The following is a 20,406-nucleotide window of genomic DNA, read 5'->3' as shown; positions in this document are numbered from 1 at the left end:
TTTTGTAAATGTCGATATGTTTTCTCGCCCGTTAATGCCCGCCTATAAACGCTGGTTTTTTTTTTGTTTAATGTCGATCTGTTTTCTCGCCCGTCGCCACAGCCGACAGCCGCAATCGATGCCGATCGAGCACTTGCCGAGCCGATCGCGCCCCGCGCCAGGCCCCGCATTGCATCCCATGAACGTATTGTGTACAGCATGCGCGGCATTGTCCTACACACGTACATGAAAATGTACTTTGTATGTACATGTATAGTCCGTATCCACTGCGTGTTTTTAACGGCCGGTGTCACATGTCATGGCCAAAAACTTGATCTACAAAAGTTACAAAAACCCTTGCAAGTGTCTATATATAGACTTGTGTGAAAAAAAAATCAACATTTTTTTCGTACACTTTTAGGGGGGAGGGGGTCTTGAAAAAGTGTACTCTTTGTACACTTGTGAAAATGTTGATAATTGTGAACGGCCCCTTAAAGATTGTAATGGCACTAATAATTTCCGTAAGAAATTATTCTTTCTTGCATGCTGTCGTATTGAAAAAAAAAAATACAAGAAGGTCAATTCAAAAGATGCGTCTAAAGATGTTTTTTGGGTGGAAATTTCATTACTAGTTTGTTTTTAATTCAGTGAAGCCGAGAATGTGTGCATGCAAGCGTTGATGCATGCGCAGTTGCTATAATTTGTCGGTTCAGTGCGTGACATTATGTAGCTGCAATTGGCTGAATGAGCATGTGTCCTGGACGCTGAATTCGGGCGCCATTCAAAACATGACAAAGCAACATTGAATTGAAACTGAGATCCTAGAATATTTTTTTTCTTTGAATGTAAAGCATTCACGGAGCAAAAACTTCTTCCGGTAAGTTGTCAAGCACCCTTCTTTAGATTTTGATTACTTACAAAAAAAGCACAAATGACAAATGATGTACTCTACCTTTAATCAGTATCACTGGCTGCCTTTTAGGCGAGCGGGCGAACCTTTGAAAAGAGGCTTATTTCAGGAGTTTAAATGCCCCAGCCTACACACACCTACACCATACATCATTAGAAAGCTTAATGTGTCTACTAAGGCATGATGTGGAGCTTGGAAATTGGGAGAAATGTGTTTTTGGCTCATTTGGGTCTAAAAAGTCACATTTGTGGTCAAAAATATGATTTTCAAAATGTGGTATTTTTGATATCTGTGAAACCAGCCTCAACCATCGAGGCAAGTTTGAGACCAAATCGACGTTCCATAACTTCAAAATAGCCATCTACAGATTACAAAATATACAGTAACTATTGGCAATATTGAGTGAAAATGTGCACTTTTCTCAGAATCGTTTTTCTACGAGCAACATGAAGGTACAATTTTGGTTATTAGCCAATTGCCCAACACCAAACACACCTACATCATACATCATTAGAAAGCTTAACATGTCTACTTTCAGATTAGGCATGATGTGGAGCTGTAAAACTGGGAGAATTGTGTTTTTATGGCTCATTTTGGTCTAAAAGTCACATTTAAAAAAAAATATGATTTTACAAATTTGGTATTTTATATACCTATGGGACCAGCCCGAACCATCGAGGAAAGTTTTAGACCAAATTGACGTTCAATAAATTCACAACTACCCATATTAAGATTACAAAATGTACAGTAACTATAGGCAGTATTGAGTGAAAATGTGCATATTTCTCAAAATAGTGTTTTTTAAAAGCAACACTAAGGTAAAATGTGACCCGCTCCACAAAAATGAGTCTGTTGTGGCAAAACAGAAATTTTGAGTTAACTACATTAATAAAATGGGAATGAAATAAGCTTTCATTTGGTATATCATGGGCCTCTCTAGGACATTTGGTTGCACTGTTGTGCCTTTTTTAATTCTGTCAAGTTTTTGCAAAGCAAGAAATGTCTCAATGAAGAAAAAAGGGTTTAAAAATTACAAATACACTGTAACTAACCAAGAAAAGCACCAAAAATCATAAATTTGTTAGTCTTTTTCTTACAATATTCAAATGTCTGTGTAAGATATCTGAACTAAAACTATCAAACAACCAAAATAAAACAAAAACAAAAAAATCCAAATTTTGAGCAAATTTTCACTGTTTCCATTTAAAAGTGGTAAAAGCTGGAATTCAAGCTATGCGACATCAGACTCATTTTTGCAGAGCGGGTCACAAATGTTTGTTATTTGTCCATTGCCCAACACCACACACACCTACACCATACATCATTGGAAAGCTTAATATGTCTGCTTTAAGAATAGGTATGATGTGGAGCTGTCCAATTGGGAGGACTGTGGTGTATTTTTTTTACCCTTTTTGGTCTAAAAGTCTCATTTTGGGTCAAAATATGATTTTGTTATTTTTTATATCTGTAAGACCAGGCTCATCCACGAAGGCAATTTTTATACCAAATTGATGTTCCATAAATTCACAATTACCATACCAGGATTTCAAAATGTACAGTAACTATAGGCAGTATTGAGTGGAATTGTACACTTTTCTCACAATTGTGTTTCTGAAAGCACTATTAAGGTAAACTTTTGCTTTATTACTGAACTCATGCTCGTTTTTGAACTTTATGAATGTGAAAATAGTAGATAGATCTTTCTCATTCATAATAATGGTACATACTGTGAAGCTGCAAAGTTCGGTCGAATGTATTATTGGGCCATTATTTGGTAAAAAATACTCATTTTTGGTCCACAATATGATCTTTAAGACATTAGTATTTTTGTATATCTGTGGAAAAATCCTTATCCTTGAAAGCAAGTTTTAGACCAAATTGAGGCTCCATTAATTCACAATTACCATTTTAAGATAACAAAATTTACGGTATATATAGGCAACATTTTGTAAAAATGTGCATTTTGTTTCAAAATCGTGTTCCTAAAGGCAACACAACTGGTGAAATTTGGTTATTTAGCAAAATCATGCCTTTTTGTGAGCAAAGTAAATGTGAAAATGGATGACAGATGATTTGCACAATATCTTGAGTACGGCTGAGTTTATTTTCTGGCCATTGGACTTAATAATTGTAGACATCTATGGAGCAAGTCCCATCTATGGAAGCAAGTTTTACAGCTAAATGTTTATGACAGGCATCTTAAGGTTACAAAATGTACAGTAACTGAAGGCACTATTGAGTCAAAGTAGTTTTCTCAACATCGTATTTCTAAAAGCAAAGTAAAAGTAGAACTGCTCAAATGTTTTATTTAGGCATGAGATGGAACTGATGAGTGAAATTATTTTGACAAGAATATGATTTTTTTTCTGGCATGAACTCTTATCAGTGCTGGAGGTTCTCTGATATAAATCTGAAAAAGTCCATCACTTGTAGCAGTGTTGAAGATGTGGCAGGTCTGTTTAGTTCACAAGACAGAAGAAGATGATACCAGAATGTGTCTGCATGTTTCACCCTCAATCATCAAGTCCCTGGACACACGGTTCTCGCAGCCAACTACTTTCCCAGAATGGAATCACTGGATTCTAACTTCTGCCTTATTCTTCCTGCTGTTCACTGATCGGATATAAAGTCTTCCCCATTTGGATTTGGCAAGAAGGTTTTGAATATTCTGAAGGCCAAGGGTACAGTGTAAGTGCTTTGCAGATCTCTCCAAACCGGCAGAAAAGGAGGAAAAGGTGCCAATAAATGCAGTAATAAAATAGTTAGTGGCAAAAGCCGTATGACCAGAGCGTGAAGGGTAATGAAGATAATGTGGAATATATTTAAGGTCAAAGGTCATAGATCACAGGTCAAATGAGGTCAATTATGATGCAATTCGAAAAAGTTTTGGTTCAGTTTTTAAAAAGATGTCAACTTCTACATGCTATTAATGGCTTTGATGCAACTTGGAAACAGTGACCCTTGGATATAAAGACACAATTCTTCATCGGATTACTGAGGTCAAAGGTTATGCAGGGGTCATTTTAGGTCATTGTTCAAATATGCTTCAAATTTTCTTTGTCAACAGAATGTGATGGATTTTCACGTAACTTAATTGTATGGAGTGTTCCTTTATTGTAAGCGGGTTCATCACATGCGGTCTGCGAACCACTTGTTCACAAAACTAGCCAGAAAATACACTTGGCCGAATTTTGCAGCTTCACACTAGAGTAATTATGAATGTAAATGATATATCAACCATATTCACATTTTTATTTAGCTCGGAACACAGGCACAAAAGTTTAGTAAATAACAAAAACGTTACCTTCGTGTTGTTTTTCTAGAAATACGATTGTGAAAAAAATGCACATTTGCACTCAATACTGCCTATAGTTACTGTACATTTTGTAATCTTAGAAGGGTAATTATGGACTTATAGCAACTCAATTTTGTCCAAAAATTGCCTTCGTGGATGAGGCTGATGATCCAGATATAAAAAACACAAATATCTTAAAAATCAAATGTTTGACAAAAAATGAGACTTTTAGACCAAAACGGGTCGTGAAACATATTTTTCCCAATTAGGTAGCTCTGCATCATGCCAGTACCTAGTCTTAAATTAGACTCAATTTTGTCCAAAAATTGCCTTCATGGATGAAGCTGATGATCCAGATATAAAAAACACAAATATCTTAAAAATCAAATGTTTGACAAAAAATGAGACTTTTAGACCAAAATGGGCCGTGAAACACATTTTTCCAATTAGGTAGCTCCGCATCATGGCGGTACCTAGTCTTAAATTAGACATATTAGGCTTTCTAATGATGTATGGTGTAGGTGTGTGTGGTGTTGGGCAATGGACAAATAACAAACATTTTACCTTAGTGCTGCTCTTAGAAACACGATTTTGAGAAAAATGCACATTTTCACTCAATACTGCCTATAGTTATTTGTAATCTTAATATGGTAATCGTGAATTTATAAAACGTCAATTTGGTCTAAAACTTGCCTCGATGGTTCAGGCTGGTCCCACAGATATATGTAATACTAAATTTGTAAATCATATTTTTGACCAAAACAGTGACTTTTAGACCAAAATGGCCCCCAAAACCACATTTCTCCCAATTTCCAAACTCCACATCATGCCTAATCTGAAAGAAAACATATTAGGGCATTTAAGTCGACCAAAATTTGGATTCCGCCGCTCGCCTATTAGTCTTCATCAAGATTTGTTTCTTTCTCAGACACCTGTCCATAGTGCCTGGCACTTCAATCCGACAGCATTTATACTTGCCACACACATAGACCTGCATCTATAAATCATTTTTGATGCATTTTGAAAGATTTTATATTTTCTTTTACTGACAAAATTTCAATACATTTCCTGGATTCAGATTAATCTGAATCTTGGCACAAAGACAAACAAAACTGCTGTGCTTAGTAGTATTGCGAGGTTCCCTCGGTTCCCTCGGTTCCCTGGTTCTACCCGGTTCCAATACGAGAACTGGAAACGCAAGTCCATTTTTTTTCAAAAACTGGGAACCCGCTATTCTCGGTTCCAGCTCCAAAAGAATCAGTTCCAGATTAAATAACCCATTCTCTGTGCACAAAACCCAGAGCCAAGAATCGGCTACATGTCATGTAGGAATTCAACACAGGGACATCATTCAATCTTGCTAGTCAAAACAACGGCGAGGAAAAACCACAGACTCCAAATACATCGCCGGAGATCGGAGACAATCCGCCCTACAATGTTTGCGGTCGGGCCACGAGGCGTGCATGCATGCCCAATACTAGTCTGTTTGGACAATCAGTGTAACGTGAATTTAGGTTTATAAAATACGGACCCCATGGTGGTATTGCGCATGCTCCTGCATAGATAATTAGAAAAATGAATAATCACAAAAAAGGAGTCCGTTGTTCACATAAGTCAATTTTTTTGTCACACCGGCTCTGAGTGCTGGAATCGGCTCTGATGGCCCCGGCTCCGATGAGTGCCGCGGGAATCGGCTCTGCGCACGGACCCGTACTCGTGTACTGGTGCACCAATGGGTACAGCACAGTTTTGAGATTTGGATTTCGTGAGCAGTGGGCCGGGGTACATGTAAAAAATCCCCAGCTCCATACGAGTCTCGAATCTACCGTTGCATGAAAATGATTCCTATGCTTCATTTCTAAAACTTCTTTCTGATATCGGCGCACATGGTGAAAAATAGGCTGCTTTACCTGCTAGATAATAAAGCCAACCGCCCACGACTCGTTCGAATCAGCCTGGGTAAATTTGTACACGGATTCCAGCACTCGACCGGGGTTCCATGTTCATTGAAAGCAAGGTACCAGTATACGTAGCGAGTGCGTGTGCTTGTGCTGTGCAGTGAATCGTTTAGTCTCGGCGGCATGATGATGGTGTTCGCCGCGGTAAATAAAATCATGGGAAAGGAACAGAGAATAAAGTAATAATCTCGCAGTTTCACAGGAAACTTTTTGAAAACAAACATAGTAGAATAACATGTACAAGGTGACACAGTTATTCTTTACATGTAGTTTCTAGAGCTTATGTTGTTCATTGAATTTTCCGGGAGCCGATTCCGACTCGGAACCGGCTCTTTTTTGGGAACCGGAACCGGCTCCAGGAAGATTGGAACTGCTCAAGCCTAGTGCTTAGCCACGTGACAAACACATTTCTAGTTTATTATTAATTCTTGTAGATATTTGGCATTGGAAAAAGATAGGAAGTTCCAAGTTGCTTTCAGAACATGTTGCTGTATTTATTAATTTATACATTTTAATTTTGAAGAAACTTACCAAAAAGAACATACAAAAACGCTCCCAGAAGCCCTGCTAAGCCATAGCCACTGGCCCAAGCTGTCACATTGTGGCTGTCAAACCTTGATAGATAGCCTAGTGCAACACTAAAGAAAAAAAAAAAATCATGTTCTGAATTAATTCTTTCATTTTGTATATGGAAATTAAAAAGTCAACTCCTGATAATGGTCTATTATCACAACAGCCAATGATTGTTTTGTTATACCATGGTTGTATTGTTTTTTGACTTTTTGTAATTTTTTTCGTCTTTTGTAAGTACTGATATATATTTTTTGGACATCCCTACCGATGCATTTTAGTTAAAGAGTCTAATGCTTTGGTCTTTATTGAAATGGGCGTGTGCATTTGATAAGTCTGCATTGACAAGTGCACACGCCCCAGGTAACTTGCACACAGGGTCTATTCTAGCGGAGTTGTCCAAAGCAGCAGGGACAAAAATGTTCAATAGTCTTGGGTGATACAGTGGAATGCCGCTATATAATGAACATCACGGGATCCACAGAAAACGTTCCTTATAATGATCATTCAGTGTACAGGTAGCAATTTTGAGCTGCCGGTACTTAAATGGCGTTTCTGTTTAAAGGGAATATACATCATTTGCTTTTGCTGTAATTTTCAGAAATGGATGGAATTGGGGGGTTTGAAATATCAAGCAAATATAGTTACACTAACTTTTTGGAGGTTTTGGGTTCGAAAATGCTATAAAAACCAAGAAAAACGATCATTTTCCTGTAGTCTGGTTCCCTGACTCCATATAAGAAGAAACAGAGCAGTTTACATACATTTGGGAATTGTAAGGTCAGGGAACCAGTCTAGCTGGCTCGTACCCGTTCATAGGTTTGTAATCGATTGCAATCAAGTGCAATGGTCAATTGGGACCAGTATTTGAAAAAAAAGCCAGTTGTTTCCAACGCTGATCGGCCGATCAGCGTTGGAAATTGATACAAAAATACCACTTTTCTTGAAAATGACAGTATACCAGGTGCCATAATTTTACAGGATGCTTTAGACTGTCATTTACCAACATCCTATTAAGGTATTTTGCAAAAACTTGGTAGTTTTATTTTTCGATGTTTGCAAATGTTGTATATTCCCTTTAAATAGCTCCCTCGTGTGCCCTACTTGAAGTGCGCTCTCTTTTGACTGGATTTGTTGTGTTTATTTATTTTCCCTTTTTTGAAATTTCGATGTGCAAAAAGGTTTCTTAAAATGTACATTTTGTACTTTTTAATTTTATTTGAAGTAATATGTTTTTAAGAAATTGCTGGAAAGTTTATATAATTTTTTTTTCATTTATAAGGCTTTATTTATGCAATTTATGGTTGTAAAGTGTGCAAAGTAAAATCAACACAATAAATATAAACATCACTGAGAAGAAGAGAGGCGTCTGCAAAAGGGAAAGGAATGGCTGGGATAAAGGTATGTTTTCTATTTTTTACCTTTTACTTTTTTTTGTGTTCATTGTTCATTGTTCATTTATTTTCCACAGTGTCACATTTTTTAATTATAGTAGTTAATACAAAAAGGTACTTTATAGACAGATGGTGACACTGTAGAGGAACCTACTAAGAAGCTAAGCTTGTAATCGTTGGCCGCTTGTATACACATTTAAAGTTGCTTTTAATGCATAAAACACAGGATAAACAATAGACAAGGACAATACACGAACTTTACATGCCAGTTAACAAGCAGGATAAGATTTGTAGCATGAGCAATCTCGAAGTTAATGGGTTACACACGACAAAAATAATTATGCAACAGGGTCGATTTATATTTCCGTTTCAAAGTAGACAAATATTTAGATGTTTTCAGGTTCTCGGTAAATGAGTTCCACAGCCTGGGTCCCTCATATCTAATAGAATTTTTGGCTAAAGATGTGCGAGTCAATGGGAGATGAAAATTAGAGACTTGACGAGTATAATGGGAATGAACATCCAAATTCCGGACAAAGACTGAATGAATGGAAGATGGTGAGGTGCCAGAAGCAGATTGAAATCAGTAAAATTAATTATTTGAAGAGCCTGTTGAGATTACCGAGGGAACATGCTCCCCAAGCTAGAATACCATTACTGAGGTACGACAATATTAATGTATTATACAGGGAAACTAAAATTGTGGGAGGGATAAAGTATTTGATCTTGTTGATAACACCTGTTTCTCGCAATGCATGATTTTACATAAATAATCTATATGATTAGTCCATGTTAATTTAGAATCTATAATCCAAGAAATTTAAGACAATCAGCTTTTTCGGTGACCATGTCATTAATTCCCCCAAATCAAAGGTGATTTGGGAGTCCGCGAAAGGACGATACTTACCTGTTAAACCTACAATTTGCATATTTCTCTAGGCCTTAGGCTTCCACGCTAGATTTTAATACCACACAAGGGCGCCCGCCCCCGCTCCCGCCTACGGCCAACTCGTCCTCTTTTCTCTAGTATCTAACCTTAGGGCAAGCCACCGTGGGGAAGGAGGGGGGGGGGGGAGGTTTAACAGTTAAGTATCGTCCCTTCGCGGACTCCCAAATCACCTTTGATTTGGGGGAGTCCACTTCAGGGACTCCCTTACCTGTTAAACCTACAATTTGCATAGACTAGCACCGAAAAATGGATGGTGGGCTTCAGAGCGAGCCTATCCAAAAACCACGCTTCGGGAAACCTAAACCTTGTCCCTTCACGTTCTCCCTAACCAGTGGTGTACATGGCAACTTACAGAACTCACCAGTAACTGGTGTTCTCTCCTGACCCTGAGGGAACATCCCATCACTCCCGGGTAGAACCTCCCCTGGCTGCACCTACTGAGATGGCTGTACGGCCTGTCCGTCCTTCTGCTTGGAGAACATCCCGCAGGTAGCAGGCCGTGAAAGTTGACGGTGTTTTCCAGGCGGCTGCCTGTAAACTGTCCACAATAGGGACCCCCTTGAAGTAAGCCCATGACGTTGTCATGGCTCTCGTGTCATGTGCTTTGACCGGATTGGTTGGTGACTTCGGCCAGTCTTTGACTGACGCTTGGATAGCCGTAACAATCCACCGGGAAATAGAGTCTGCCGACACCGCCCCGTGTGGTTTATTTGTTGAAATGAATAGTTGGGTGGTTTCTCCTCTTCAGGTTTTTGTTTGAGCCAAGTACCATTTCAGTGCTCGAACTGGACACCATAATTTATCTTGTGGGACGGAGGAAAACCCTTTAAGATCCGGAACAAAAATCGGTGGGGGGAAGAAGGATGGAGATTGATTCTTTGTTAAAAACCCATGACGAGGCACCAGTCGTACCCCGTTGGGTTCCCATCGGATATGCCCCGGTTCCACCGAAAGGGCATGAATCTCGCTTCTTCGTCTAGCCGTGGCCGTGGCTAACAGGAAGACCGTTTTGACGGATAAGTCGAACAAAGAGGCGTTGGACATAGGTTCATATGGCGGTCCCGCCAAGACCTGAAGGACCTGTGCCAGATCCCAAGACGGAACCAGCTTCTTAGTTGGAGGCCTCTCAACGAACATCGCCCGCATGAGCTGAGTCAGGCTAGCATTATCCGACACCGTAGATCCATCCGGGAATCCCTTATGGACAGCTGCTATGGCTGATCTGTAGCCCCGAATAGTGGATACCGTTATATCCTCATGGAACAGGTGCATAAGGAAGTCTCCTACCACTGCTAAAGGTGTTGTGCATGGATCATGAGTTTGTTCTTCACACCACCTATGATAATGTCGTAATCGGCTGTCGTAAGTTCGACGGGTAGACAGTCTGCGGCCTTGGGCTGCCAATGAGGCAGCGTCTGCTGAAAGGCCTGCTGATCGCAGTGACTGCTCGACAGCATCCAAGATGTTAAGTGAAGCGACTCTATCCCTGGGTGCGGAATCAGAGGCCGCGGCTGACGCAGCAGGTCTGGTCGCCCCAGAAGAATTATCGGTGGGTTGCACAACAGCCTAACGATTTTCTGAAACCAAGGCTGGCGCGGCCAAAAGGGAGTGATGAGAATGACTCTGCACTCCTCTGTCTCGACCTTTGTCAATACTCTTGGCAGGAGCGAGATTGGTGGAAAAGCGTATGCCAGCATGCCCTTCCAACTGATGGAAAACGCGTCTGCAGTCCATGCCTTTGGGTCCTGGTTGCCTGCGCAATACACCGGTAACTGATGGTTCAGTGCCGATGCAAAAAGATTGATGTGAGGACGATCCAATACTTGGAAGATCGACTGAACTACTGTCGGGTGAAGAGTCCACTCCGTTGGAAGGACCTTCCCCCGGGACAGAGCGTCCGCCATGATATTCAGTTTCCTCGCCAGGTGGACCGCTGTAAGCGTAACCTGTCTCGCTTGACACCACAGCAGGAGCTCCCACGTGTGCATGCACAACTGCGGGGACCGTGTCCCGCCCTGGCGGTTTATGTAACACACGACGGTTGAGTTGTCCGATTTTATGTGGACTACTTCCCCTGTCACCCGTCCGCAAGCAGTTCCGCAAGCAGTTCCAGGATATTGATGTGGCACTGTCTGTCCGCCTGGGACCGAGACCCTGCTGCTGATTCTATTCCAATATGTGCCCCCCAACCTGTGTTGGAGGCATCCGTCACCAGAGTCACAGAAGGTTGTGGTCGTGGAAAAATCAGTCCCGCCTTGACGTTTGTTCGCTGAGACCACCAGTCCAGATGGGGGCGAATCATGTTTGGGATTGGCACTGGCCATTGGATTTGGTGAATGCACGGTCGGTAGTGGGCAAGTAGATGTAATTGTAGTGGGCTCATCCGCATCCTGCATCATGGAAGCACATCCACCATGCTTGCCATTAGGCCCAATAGCCGAAGCCAGGCTATTGCCGGGGCCACGCTGGCAGTCTGGAACAGGGCGATGCAGTCCACAAGATTTTGGACTCACTCCTCGTCCCCTTCCTCGGTCGGGAAAGCCAGCCCTCGCTGGAGGTCCAACTTTGCTCCTAAGAAAACTGGGTGCATCGTTGGGTTTGGTTGGGATTTTTCGACGTTGACCAGGAACCCCAACTCTGAAATGTTGTTGCAAGTGAGTTCGAGTGCCCAACTCGTTTTCTCCTTTGTCTCCCCCACAATGAGCCAATCGTCCAGGTAAACAAAGATTTGCACCTGGCGTTGTCGGAGGATTCCAGCTACGACCTTCGCCAGTCGCGTGAATACCCTCGGGGCAGTGGAAAGGCCGAAGTCCGCTGACTGTAACGAAAACGAAGGAATGCCCGATGTTCGTTCCACAGCAGTACATGTAGATAGGCGTCTTTGAGATCGATCGACACCGCCCAAGTTGGAATGGGTCCAAAACTGTCCTCAGCGACTCCATCCAGAACCGTTTGGGCCGAAGGTTCAAAATCGGTCGCCATTCTCCCGGTTTTTTCTTTGGCGCTAGAAAGAATGTCGAGAAAAATCCTCGAGCCGCATCCTCTGTCGGCACTCTGCGTATTGCCCCTTTCTTTAAGAGGGCGGATATCTCTGACTCCAGAGCGTGACGCTTGGTCTTGTCGGATGGAATTGGTGTTACTCTCGGTAGGTATGCAGACGGTGGAGTACTCGTGAACTCTATTTTGTAGCCGGAAGTTAATAATAATTACTGTATTTATATAGCGCTTTTTGCCAGAGGATACAAAGCGCTGGGGGAGAATGCAACCAAAGCCAGGTAAATGAAGTATATGAACATTATGAGACCCATTATGTAGCACCTTTTTGCTAGGTGCTGCAGCGCATAATTGCAAGTTACTGTTTTGAGTACCCACCCGTCGTTGCACAAAAGGGCCCAAGTCCTTGCGAAACATATGAGTCGACCCCCTACGGGCCCTGGATAGGGGGCCGTGGGAAGGGTGCCGTCACTGGCGCCACCCGCCGGCCCAGTAACCTCCGTGCGAAGCTTTGGAGCGGGGGGTGAAGCCAACTCTACCCCGGGTATGCGACCCAAAGGCCTGACTCTGTCCCAGTGTTGTAGTGGCCTTGTAAGACGAGCCTGATGGGTTGGAGGCAAACGGCTTCAACGGTTTACGGGGGAATGTCTTGCCCCTAGTCGTTGCACTGCCACCTCTGGCCGGACGAGAGCTGCCCTTCGGACTAGGCTGTCTATTGAGATTGATCTTGTTCGTAGCTTTTATCCGCTTCGCTTCAGCTTGCATGATCTCTTGGAATTTCCCTCCAAACAAGTCGGAACTCAGTCGGGGAGAGATTCCAGGCTGGACCTCAAACCATCAGAGGGAACAAAGATTGTATCCAACACGTTAGCTCGGCGGGCGTTGATTGTCATCAAGGACACCCGCATAAACTGGTCCATGCACAGCCGTAGCCCGTCGTCAAGGCAACGAAACGCTGTCTCAGTTGCCTCTGGTGACACCGGCGAGTCTGCCTCACAAGAACACACCAAGTATTCTGAGAGGAGTTGTAGAAAACATGCCACTCGAATTCCTGCACGTGAAGCTGTGTCAATCTTCAGTAATGACTCTTCAAAAACATTCTTTTTTTTTGATGGAAAAGGTGATTTCACCGAACTTCGGCCACCAGAATCCGCCGCGATTTTATCACGTACCGTAGCGGGCATGGGCGGCACTGATAAAAATGTATCCCCCTGAGGTACTCTGAACGGGCGAGTTTCACGGTGCACGAATGGATGTATTTTTTTAACCTCCGAAAGTGCGCTCATGCGATCGGCGCACAGCCGAACAATCGGAAGAACCGGAAAAAATTCCTTCGGTTCGACCGGCGCGGTCCGGCGCTTAACGATAGTCTAGCACCCTCTACCGGTTCTTCTTCGTCCTTCGACGGTATATGTAGCACCCGTACCATATCCTTCATGACCACGCGCAATCGCTGGTCGGTCGTGGATTGGTAGGATGATTCATCCGAATCCACCGAGGAATCACCCTCCCTCCTTGGGGGCTGTTCCCGGCGATCACGTTTTTGTCTCGAGGGAAAAGTTTCCTCATTCCCTGAGGGTTGTTCGGTACTGGGGACCGCTACCGCTGCCGAAACCCGGCGTGGGTCCCTATCTGACACACTCCACAGGTCGGTAAATTATCCGAGACGAGGATTGACATCTCATGTCGTGTGTCCGCCATTACTATCGTGAAAATAAACTGTAGATTCACAAAACAACCCCAAAGAAAACCTGACACACCTGTGTATTTCTTTTATTAATAAACAGATAACCAGCGTACTCTGTACGTATTATTTTATTCTGAACGTATTATACAAAACAACTCAAGCACACCATGCGGTATATAAAACAAGAAGAAAACGACACACCTCGTGTTTGACTTCTTTATTAACAAATCAACTGCAAATGTACTCCGTACACTAACCTGTAAACGTAACAAAAACAAAACCTGGCACTCTACCAGAAGCACTGAATCTTGTAGTATAACTCACGAAAGAAATAACTCACAAATTTCTTTCAAAATGTACAAAAAAAAACACTCTAGCAGAGGATACATTCGTAGGAGATTCGAAAACACGTCCGTCTTCCATGAACGCTAGAGAAAAGAGGACGAGTTGGCCGTAGGGCGATGGAGGGCGATGGAGGGCGTCCTTATGCACAGTGGTTTAAGACCCAGACATTTCAAAAAAAAAATATCCCCAATATTATGCCTTAATTTAGTTTAGTTGTATCTAATGAGTTAATTTATAGCAGATAAAAATATTTTTTCCAACATCTTTACCGTTTATATCACTCAAGTACATAACTTCACAAAACTAAGAGGGTTAGTCTTATTACAGTAGGCACATTAGTGCAACAATAACAAAACCTGTTTTTCTATACCGAAATTATATCTTCAGATAGAAAACTGTGCATCATCTGTAGCTTGTTTAGTACCCTTTCAGCTAATATAACATTTGTTATGAAAAGTGTTTCAGAAAGTGCAGAAATTTGCGGGGACTACTTACGGTAAATTATTGAGAAGTATCAAAAAAAAGCAAAACAAACTCAAGTTATGTTTGCTGATACATTTTTACAATCGGCCATAAACGGCCTGGGTAAAATTGTCTATTTTCTTCATAAATTGGTACTCTGATTATTTGGCTACAAATATAATCAACCGGAATGCATCGTTGTGTCGAAGAAAATTAACTTTGTAAGCAGTCCTCAGCTGAGATTTAGCGTAAAACACTGTCGCTGGCGACAAAGTGAACATTATTGTTGAAATTTGTCTAGCGTGATCGCTGTGTTGGGCTCGGTGTCGTCGATGGCACTCGGAAATTTGTGTAAGAAGGTTCAAATCTTAGGGCTCGTGTGGGATTTACAGTTAACCATTATTGAAGAAATTGAGCTGTTAATGGTTTTCTTTTTCATGGAAAATGTAGATAGAATTAGAGATGAAAAGATTTTATTTTTTGCACAATATTTTGGTGTAGGCCCACACGTACTGGGCGCGGTCAGCCAAACGACAACATCATGTTCCTGGTGTTAGTGATTTCAGCCAACCAAACGTGTTTTCCCCACGGAAACCAGATACTTTCAAGCACTAAGACATTTTATCATTTGAATAAATGATCAAATGCTTTATTATCAGAATTTCTCAGTTGGTGTTTTTTACTTACGCATGTGTGACAAAATGCTTAGGAAATTGCCACAGAAGCACACTTGTATATCACACATCAAATTAATTAACTGCTGTAGTAGTAGGGAAGGTGGGGGAACCGGAGCAAAATGGAAAAAATCTGCGGCAAGCCTGGACACGCCGCTCTCGATTCTAAAAATAGTTGGGGAAAAATATAGGGGAATCCCCCGCGGCAAATTTTTTAGAAATCTGACGTCAGGTTCGGGAGCAAAATAGAAAAATGTGTGCCAAGTCAGGGCCTGTCGCTCTGGTGTTAAAAAATAAATCTGTCGTCGCTAAAATGAGGTGATGTCACCACCACGTGACCTTGAAACTCGATGTAAACCACGTGGCCTTGAAACGTGTTGAGGCACGATAGAAATTTGGCGTAAACAACGTGACCTTGAAAAATGTGTGTCACCAACACGTGACCTTGGGAATTTTTACTACAGTCAAGCTCTCATGGATTATAAAATAATTGATCGCCCTCCAAAAAAAATGAGAAAAAAAATATTATATTTCTTATAATAAAATGGAGAGTAATATGTTCAGACCGACCGTCAAAGGATATTCTAAATGGAACAAAGCCACGCTGCGTGATTACGTGCAGGGGTATAATATACCGCACAATGAAAATGTTTCTCTTACTCGTAAAGTCTACATCGAGGGGATAAAAAATTATGAAAGTCAATTTAAAAACTTGAGGAAAAAGACACTACATGAGCTCAAACAGATTGTAGATGAACAAAATCTAGAATACGTACCGACGGGTTATAAAGGACGATTTTTGAAAAAAGATCTAATCTCGGCAATTAAAACATACAGACAACCCGAATACTTTACAGAGTCAGCTTTTAGAGAAACGAGAAGGTTTAGAAATTACTACAGAAACTGGGAATTAAACCCCAGACTTTATAACCATGATTTAATCAAGTTTTTTGATTCACACAAGGAACAAATAGTCAATAAAATAAAGTCTGAATTGAGAGAGCTCAGAGGTTTAAAAGTAGAGCTTGTACTAAAAATAAGGTATCGAAAAATCAAACCGAACGATATCATCGAAACGATCGAAGCTATTCATTATAGCAAGCCGAAAGCCGTTTTAAATCAAAGTCAAATAAAACAGGTTTTAAAAGAAGAGATCGAAGAGCTATTCAAAAAGGATGAAAGGTATACGAATCAAGGATCGGGTTGGGTAGTCGATACAATACTCGCGTTATACATCAACATCAACAGATATAATCCAGCAAGAGGTAGTTCTTACATAAACCTACCAGAACATCTTAAAATTAAACAGGCGATGATCAACGTACAAAACAAAGACGACGAGTGTTTGAGATGGTGTTTGAGATCTGCCTTGGGGTTATACACGGACAAAGTAAAAAATCAAATAAGAAATAATCCTAAATATAAAATCAACGAAAGCAGACCGTCGATTTTCATCAAAGACGACGGACTCAAATTTAAAGGCGTTGACTTTCCGACACTGGTCGATCAGATACCCAAGATAGAAAGACAAAATAATTTATCGATAAACGTATACGGTTATGAGGGTGAAATATATCCATTATACGTGTCTAAAAACTACGGGTCACGAGAGATTGATCTGCTTTTCATTTCTAAAGGTGACAAGCATCACTATTGTTTGATAAAATATTTTACGAGGTTGATGTACTACGTTACGAAACATAAATGTAAGAAATATTTTTGTCAAAGATGTCTATGTCATTTTACCAATCAAAACAAATTAGACAGACATATCGCCGATTGTAAGGGTATAGATGCACACCCATCAAAGATTGTATTTCCTATGGGTAAACCAAAATACATAGACGGGCAACCAGGCGAAAGAGACGTACCGATATTAGAATTTAAAAACTATAGACACAAACAAAAAGCACCATTTGTCATTTATGCTGACTTTGAATCTATACTACAAACAACAACAACACCCACACAAGCACTAACATCTAAACCTACTCACTCAGACAAAGAGACAAACACAAAAAAGATTAACGTTCACAAAGCTAGCGGTTATTCGCTAGTTGTCGTCCAATGCGACGGTAAAAATGTGTATCAAGAGACTTATAGAGGTAAAGACGCTTCAACTAGATTTATAACAACGTTGTTACAATTACAAAGCGATATTAATTGTCTATTTGAAAAACCCCAAACCATGAAATTTAACGAGCGAGCTAAAGACCATCATGATAAAACAAACGCGTGTTGCATTTGCGAAAAACCAATTTATCCCAATTACTCGAGCAACTGTCAGTGCCAGAAACCCAGAGAACCCAAGACGATAAAACAAAAGAAAGAATATCAGTACAAAAATAGTAAGGGATTTATCGAGTCTAAATGTCTCGACTGCAAAAAGAACATTAATAAATTTAGAAAGGTGAGAGATCACTGTCACGTCACTGGTAAATATAGGGGTGCCGCACACGCTTATTGTAACCTCAAACTACAAATTAAACCCGGTTGTACACCGATACCGGTCTTTTTTCACAATTTACAAAATTACGATGCGCATTTAATCATGCAGGGAATGACAGAATACGATAGCCAAACAGAAATACAAGTGATCGCTAAAAATTCAGAAAAGTATATTTCGTTTTCGATAGGAAATCTACGATTTTTAGACTTGTTTAGTTTTATGGCATCGTCGTTGGATAAATTAGTGAAAGCTTGTCCAAAAGAGTCGTTTCATCTACTCAAAAAGCATTTTAAACATCCTGACATGTTATTACAAAAAGGAATTTATCCCTACGAATATATGAACTCGTTTGATAAGTTTCAAGAGACCAGCCTACCACCCATCGACAAGTTTTACAGCAGACTAAAAGACGAAAATATATCGCAACAAGACTACGGACAGAGCTCAACGCGTGTGGAACGAGTTTAATATACAAAATCTAGGAGAATATCACGACTTGTACGTGACTACCGATACGTTATTACTTGCAGGCGTATTTGAAAACTTTAGAAGAACGTGCATTACAAACTACGGGCTAGATCCAGCCAATTATTACACCGCACCCGGATTGTCGTGGGATGCCCTATTGAAACACTCGGAAGTTAAACTCGAACTGTTGCAAGACGTAGACAAACATTTATTTTTTGAAAAAGCAAAACGAGGAGGCATATCTAGCGTGGGTGGAATGAGACATCACAAAGCCAATAATCAATATCTCGATGACTACGATTCAAACAAGCCCTCGAGTTATATCGCTTATCTGGATGCCAACAATCTGTACGGTTGGGCTATGAGTCAATATCTACCGTACAACGATTTTAAATGGACACCCTCGAAACCGTTTACCGAAGAAAGAATATTAACGCTTAAGAAAACGTCCAACACCGGTTACTTTTTTGAAGTAGACCTCGATTACCCGCACGATCTACACACCAAGCATAACGATTATCCCCTAGCACCCGAAAATATGGTCATACCCTAAGCTTGGATGTCTGATTATCAAAATGAATTATTGGATACCGAACCTAGTAGCGACGTACAAAAATTAACGTGTACGCTTAATCCAAAACAAAAATACGTGTTGCACTACGTTACGTTGCAGTCATACCTCGATCTCGGTTTGAAACTAAAAAAGGTGCATCGCGTGTTAAAATTTAAACAAGCGCCTTGGATGAAATCTTACATCGACAAAAACACGCAACTCCGAACAAAAGCCACCTCTGATTTTGAGAAAGACTTTTTTAAACTGATGAATAACAGCGTGTTTGGTAAGACGATGGAAAACGTTAGAAATCGAATAGACGGTTATCTACTGAGAGACAATAACGAGAGCGATCAAGAAAAATACAAAAAAATAATTCAAAAACCGAGCTATAAAACAACAACGCCGTTTCCAGAATGTGACCTGTCATTTGTCGAAACATATAAAACGACAACCGTGTTAAACAAACCCATTTACTGCGGAGTGAGCATCTTAGATCTCTCAAAGACACTGATGTACGATTTTTATTACAACTGATTGAAGGACAAGTACGGAGATCAAATCAGGTTGATGTATACTGATACGGACAGTCTGTTGATTGTCGTTTACACGGATGACATATACAAAGACATGCAATCTCACGGGCGACACTACGACTTTTCGAATTACAATCTGGATCACAAGTTATACGATCCAACCAATAAGAAAGTGATCGGTAAATTTAAAGACGAGTTTTGAGGTAAGGTCATTCAAGAAGCAGTTTGCGTAAGACCTAAGATGTACTCGATTTTAGCGGATGACAACAACATCACTCTTAAAAAAAGCCAAGGGGGTCACAAAATCGGTCACTGACAAAAAATTAAAACACCGGCACTACTACGACTGCATCTTTAAAAATAAATCTAAAACAGAAACGATGACTCAAATTCGATCGGAAAATCACATCCTTTACACCGTATCTCAAAATAAACTATCGTTGAGTCCGTTGGACACAAAGAGGTACATTTTACCAGATGGAATACACACGCTCGCTTATGGTCACCGTAATCTAGATATTAATTAGGCGGTAATTGCGTGTCCTCGGGTACGACTTGAAGCTCTTGTCTCACAAAACTCCTTTTTGGGCCGTCTTGCAGGTAATAAAGAGTAGGACCCGTCGTGACTTTTTACCGTTAATCATTTTAAATTGACTCGTTCTTTTTTCCACGTTGAAGATGTCTACGCTCCAAATGGGATCCGCGGCTCTTCTCGAGGTTCCACCCTCTTGCTCGCCCGGGTAATATAAATATCTAACCATGGCGTCTTGCGGTAATTGTTGCTCTTTTGTTTTAACGGGGTTAGCCGGCGATTGCCGGACCTGTTCTAGTTTAACCGCCTCTGACGGCGCTTTATCTATTAATCTTGTCGTTTCGTCATTTATTGCCTTGATCACGCTGGGTAATCGCTCGACCCATTGCGTGTTTCTACTCTCGGGATTTAACATTTCTTGAGCGTACTGATGACCAAACAGTCTCTCGGCTAGCGTTCGATTAAATCTTTCTACGATACCTTGCGATCGGTGGTTTCCGGGGTTCGCCAACAATAATCTCGACGTTTTTTGAAGCCATCCATTTTTTAAACGCGCCTTTAAATTCGGTACCGGCATCTACTCTCAACGTTTTAGGGTAACTCAAAGGCGACCTCGCGTAAATCTTGACGATAGCATCCCGCGTGGAATCC

The 20,406-nt window shown here is 41.0% G+C and overlaps 1 protein-coding gene across 1 annotated transcript in view; it reads right to left on the bottom strand.

Annotated features, from left to right (window-relative positions):
- LOC119728898 (battenin-like) overlaps positions 1–20,406 on the bottom strand; it is a gene marked incomplete at its 3' end in the record, with an annotated part of 81,106 nt that overhangs the window by 29,613 nt on the left and 31,087 nt on the right. The window contains 1 exon segment of the mRNA XM_038201331.1: positions 6,674–6,780. Within this exon segment, the coding sequence (XP_038057259.1) occupies positions 6,674–6,780 (107 nt within the window).

Source organism: Patiria miniata, unplaced genomic scaffold (assembly GCF_015706575.1).
Source record: "Patiria miniata isolate m_02_andy unplaced genomic scaffold, ASM1570657v1 HiC_scaffold_20, whole genome shotgun sequence".
In the NCBI taxonomy this organism is placed as follows: domain Eukaryota; kingdom Metazoa; phylum Echinodermata; class Asteroidea; order Valvatida; family Asterinidae; genus Patiria; species Patiria miniata.
This window is presented reverse-complemented; position numbering and strand designations above follow the sequence as displayed.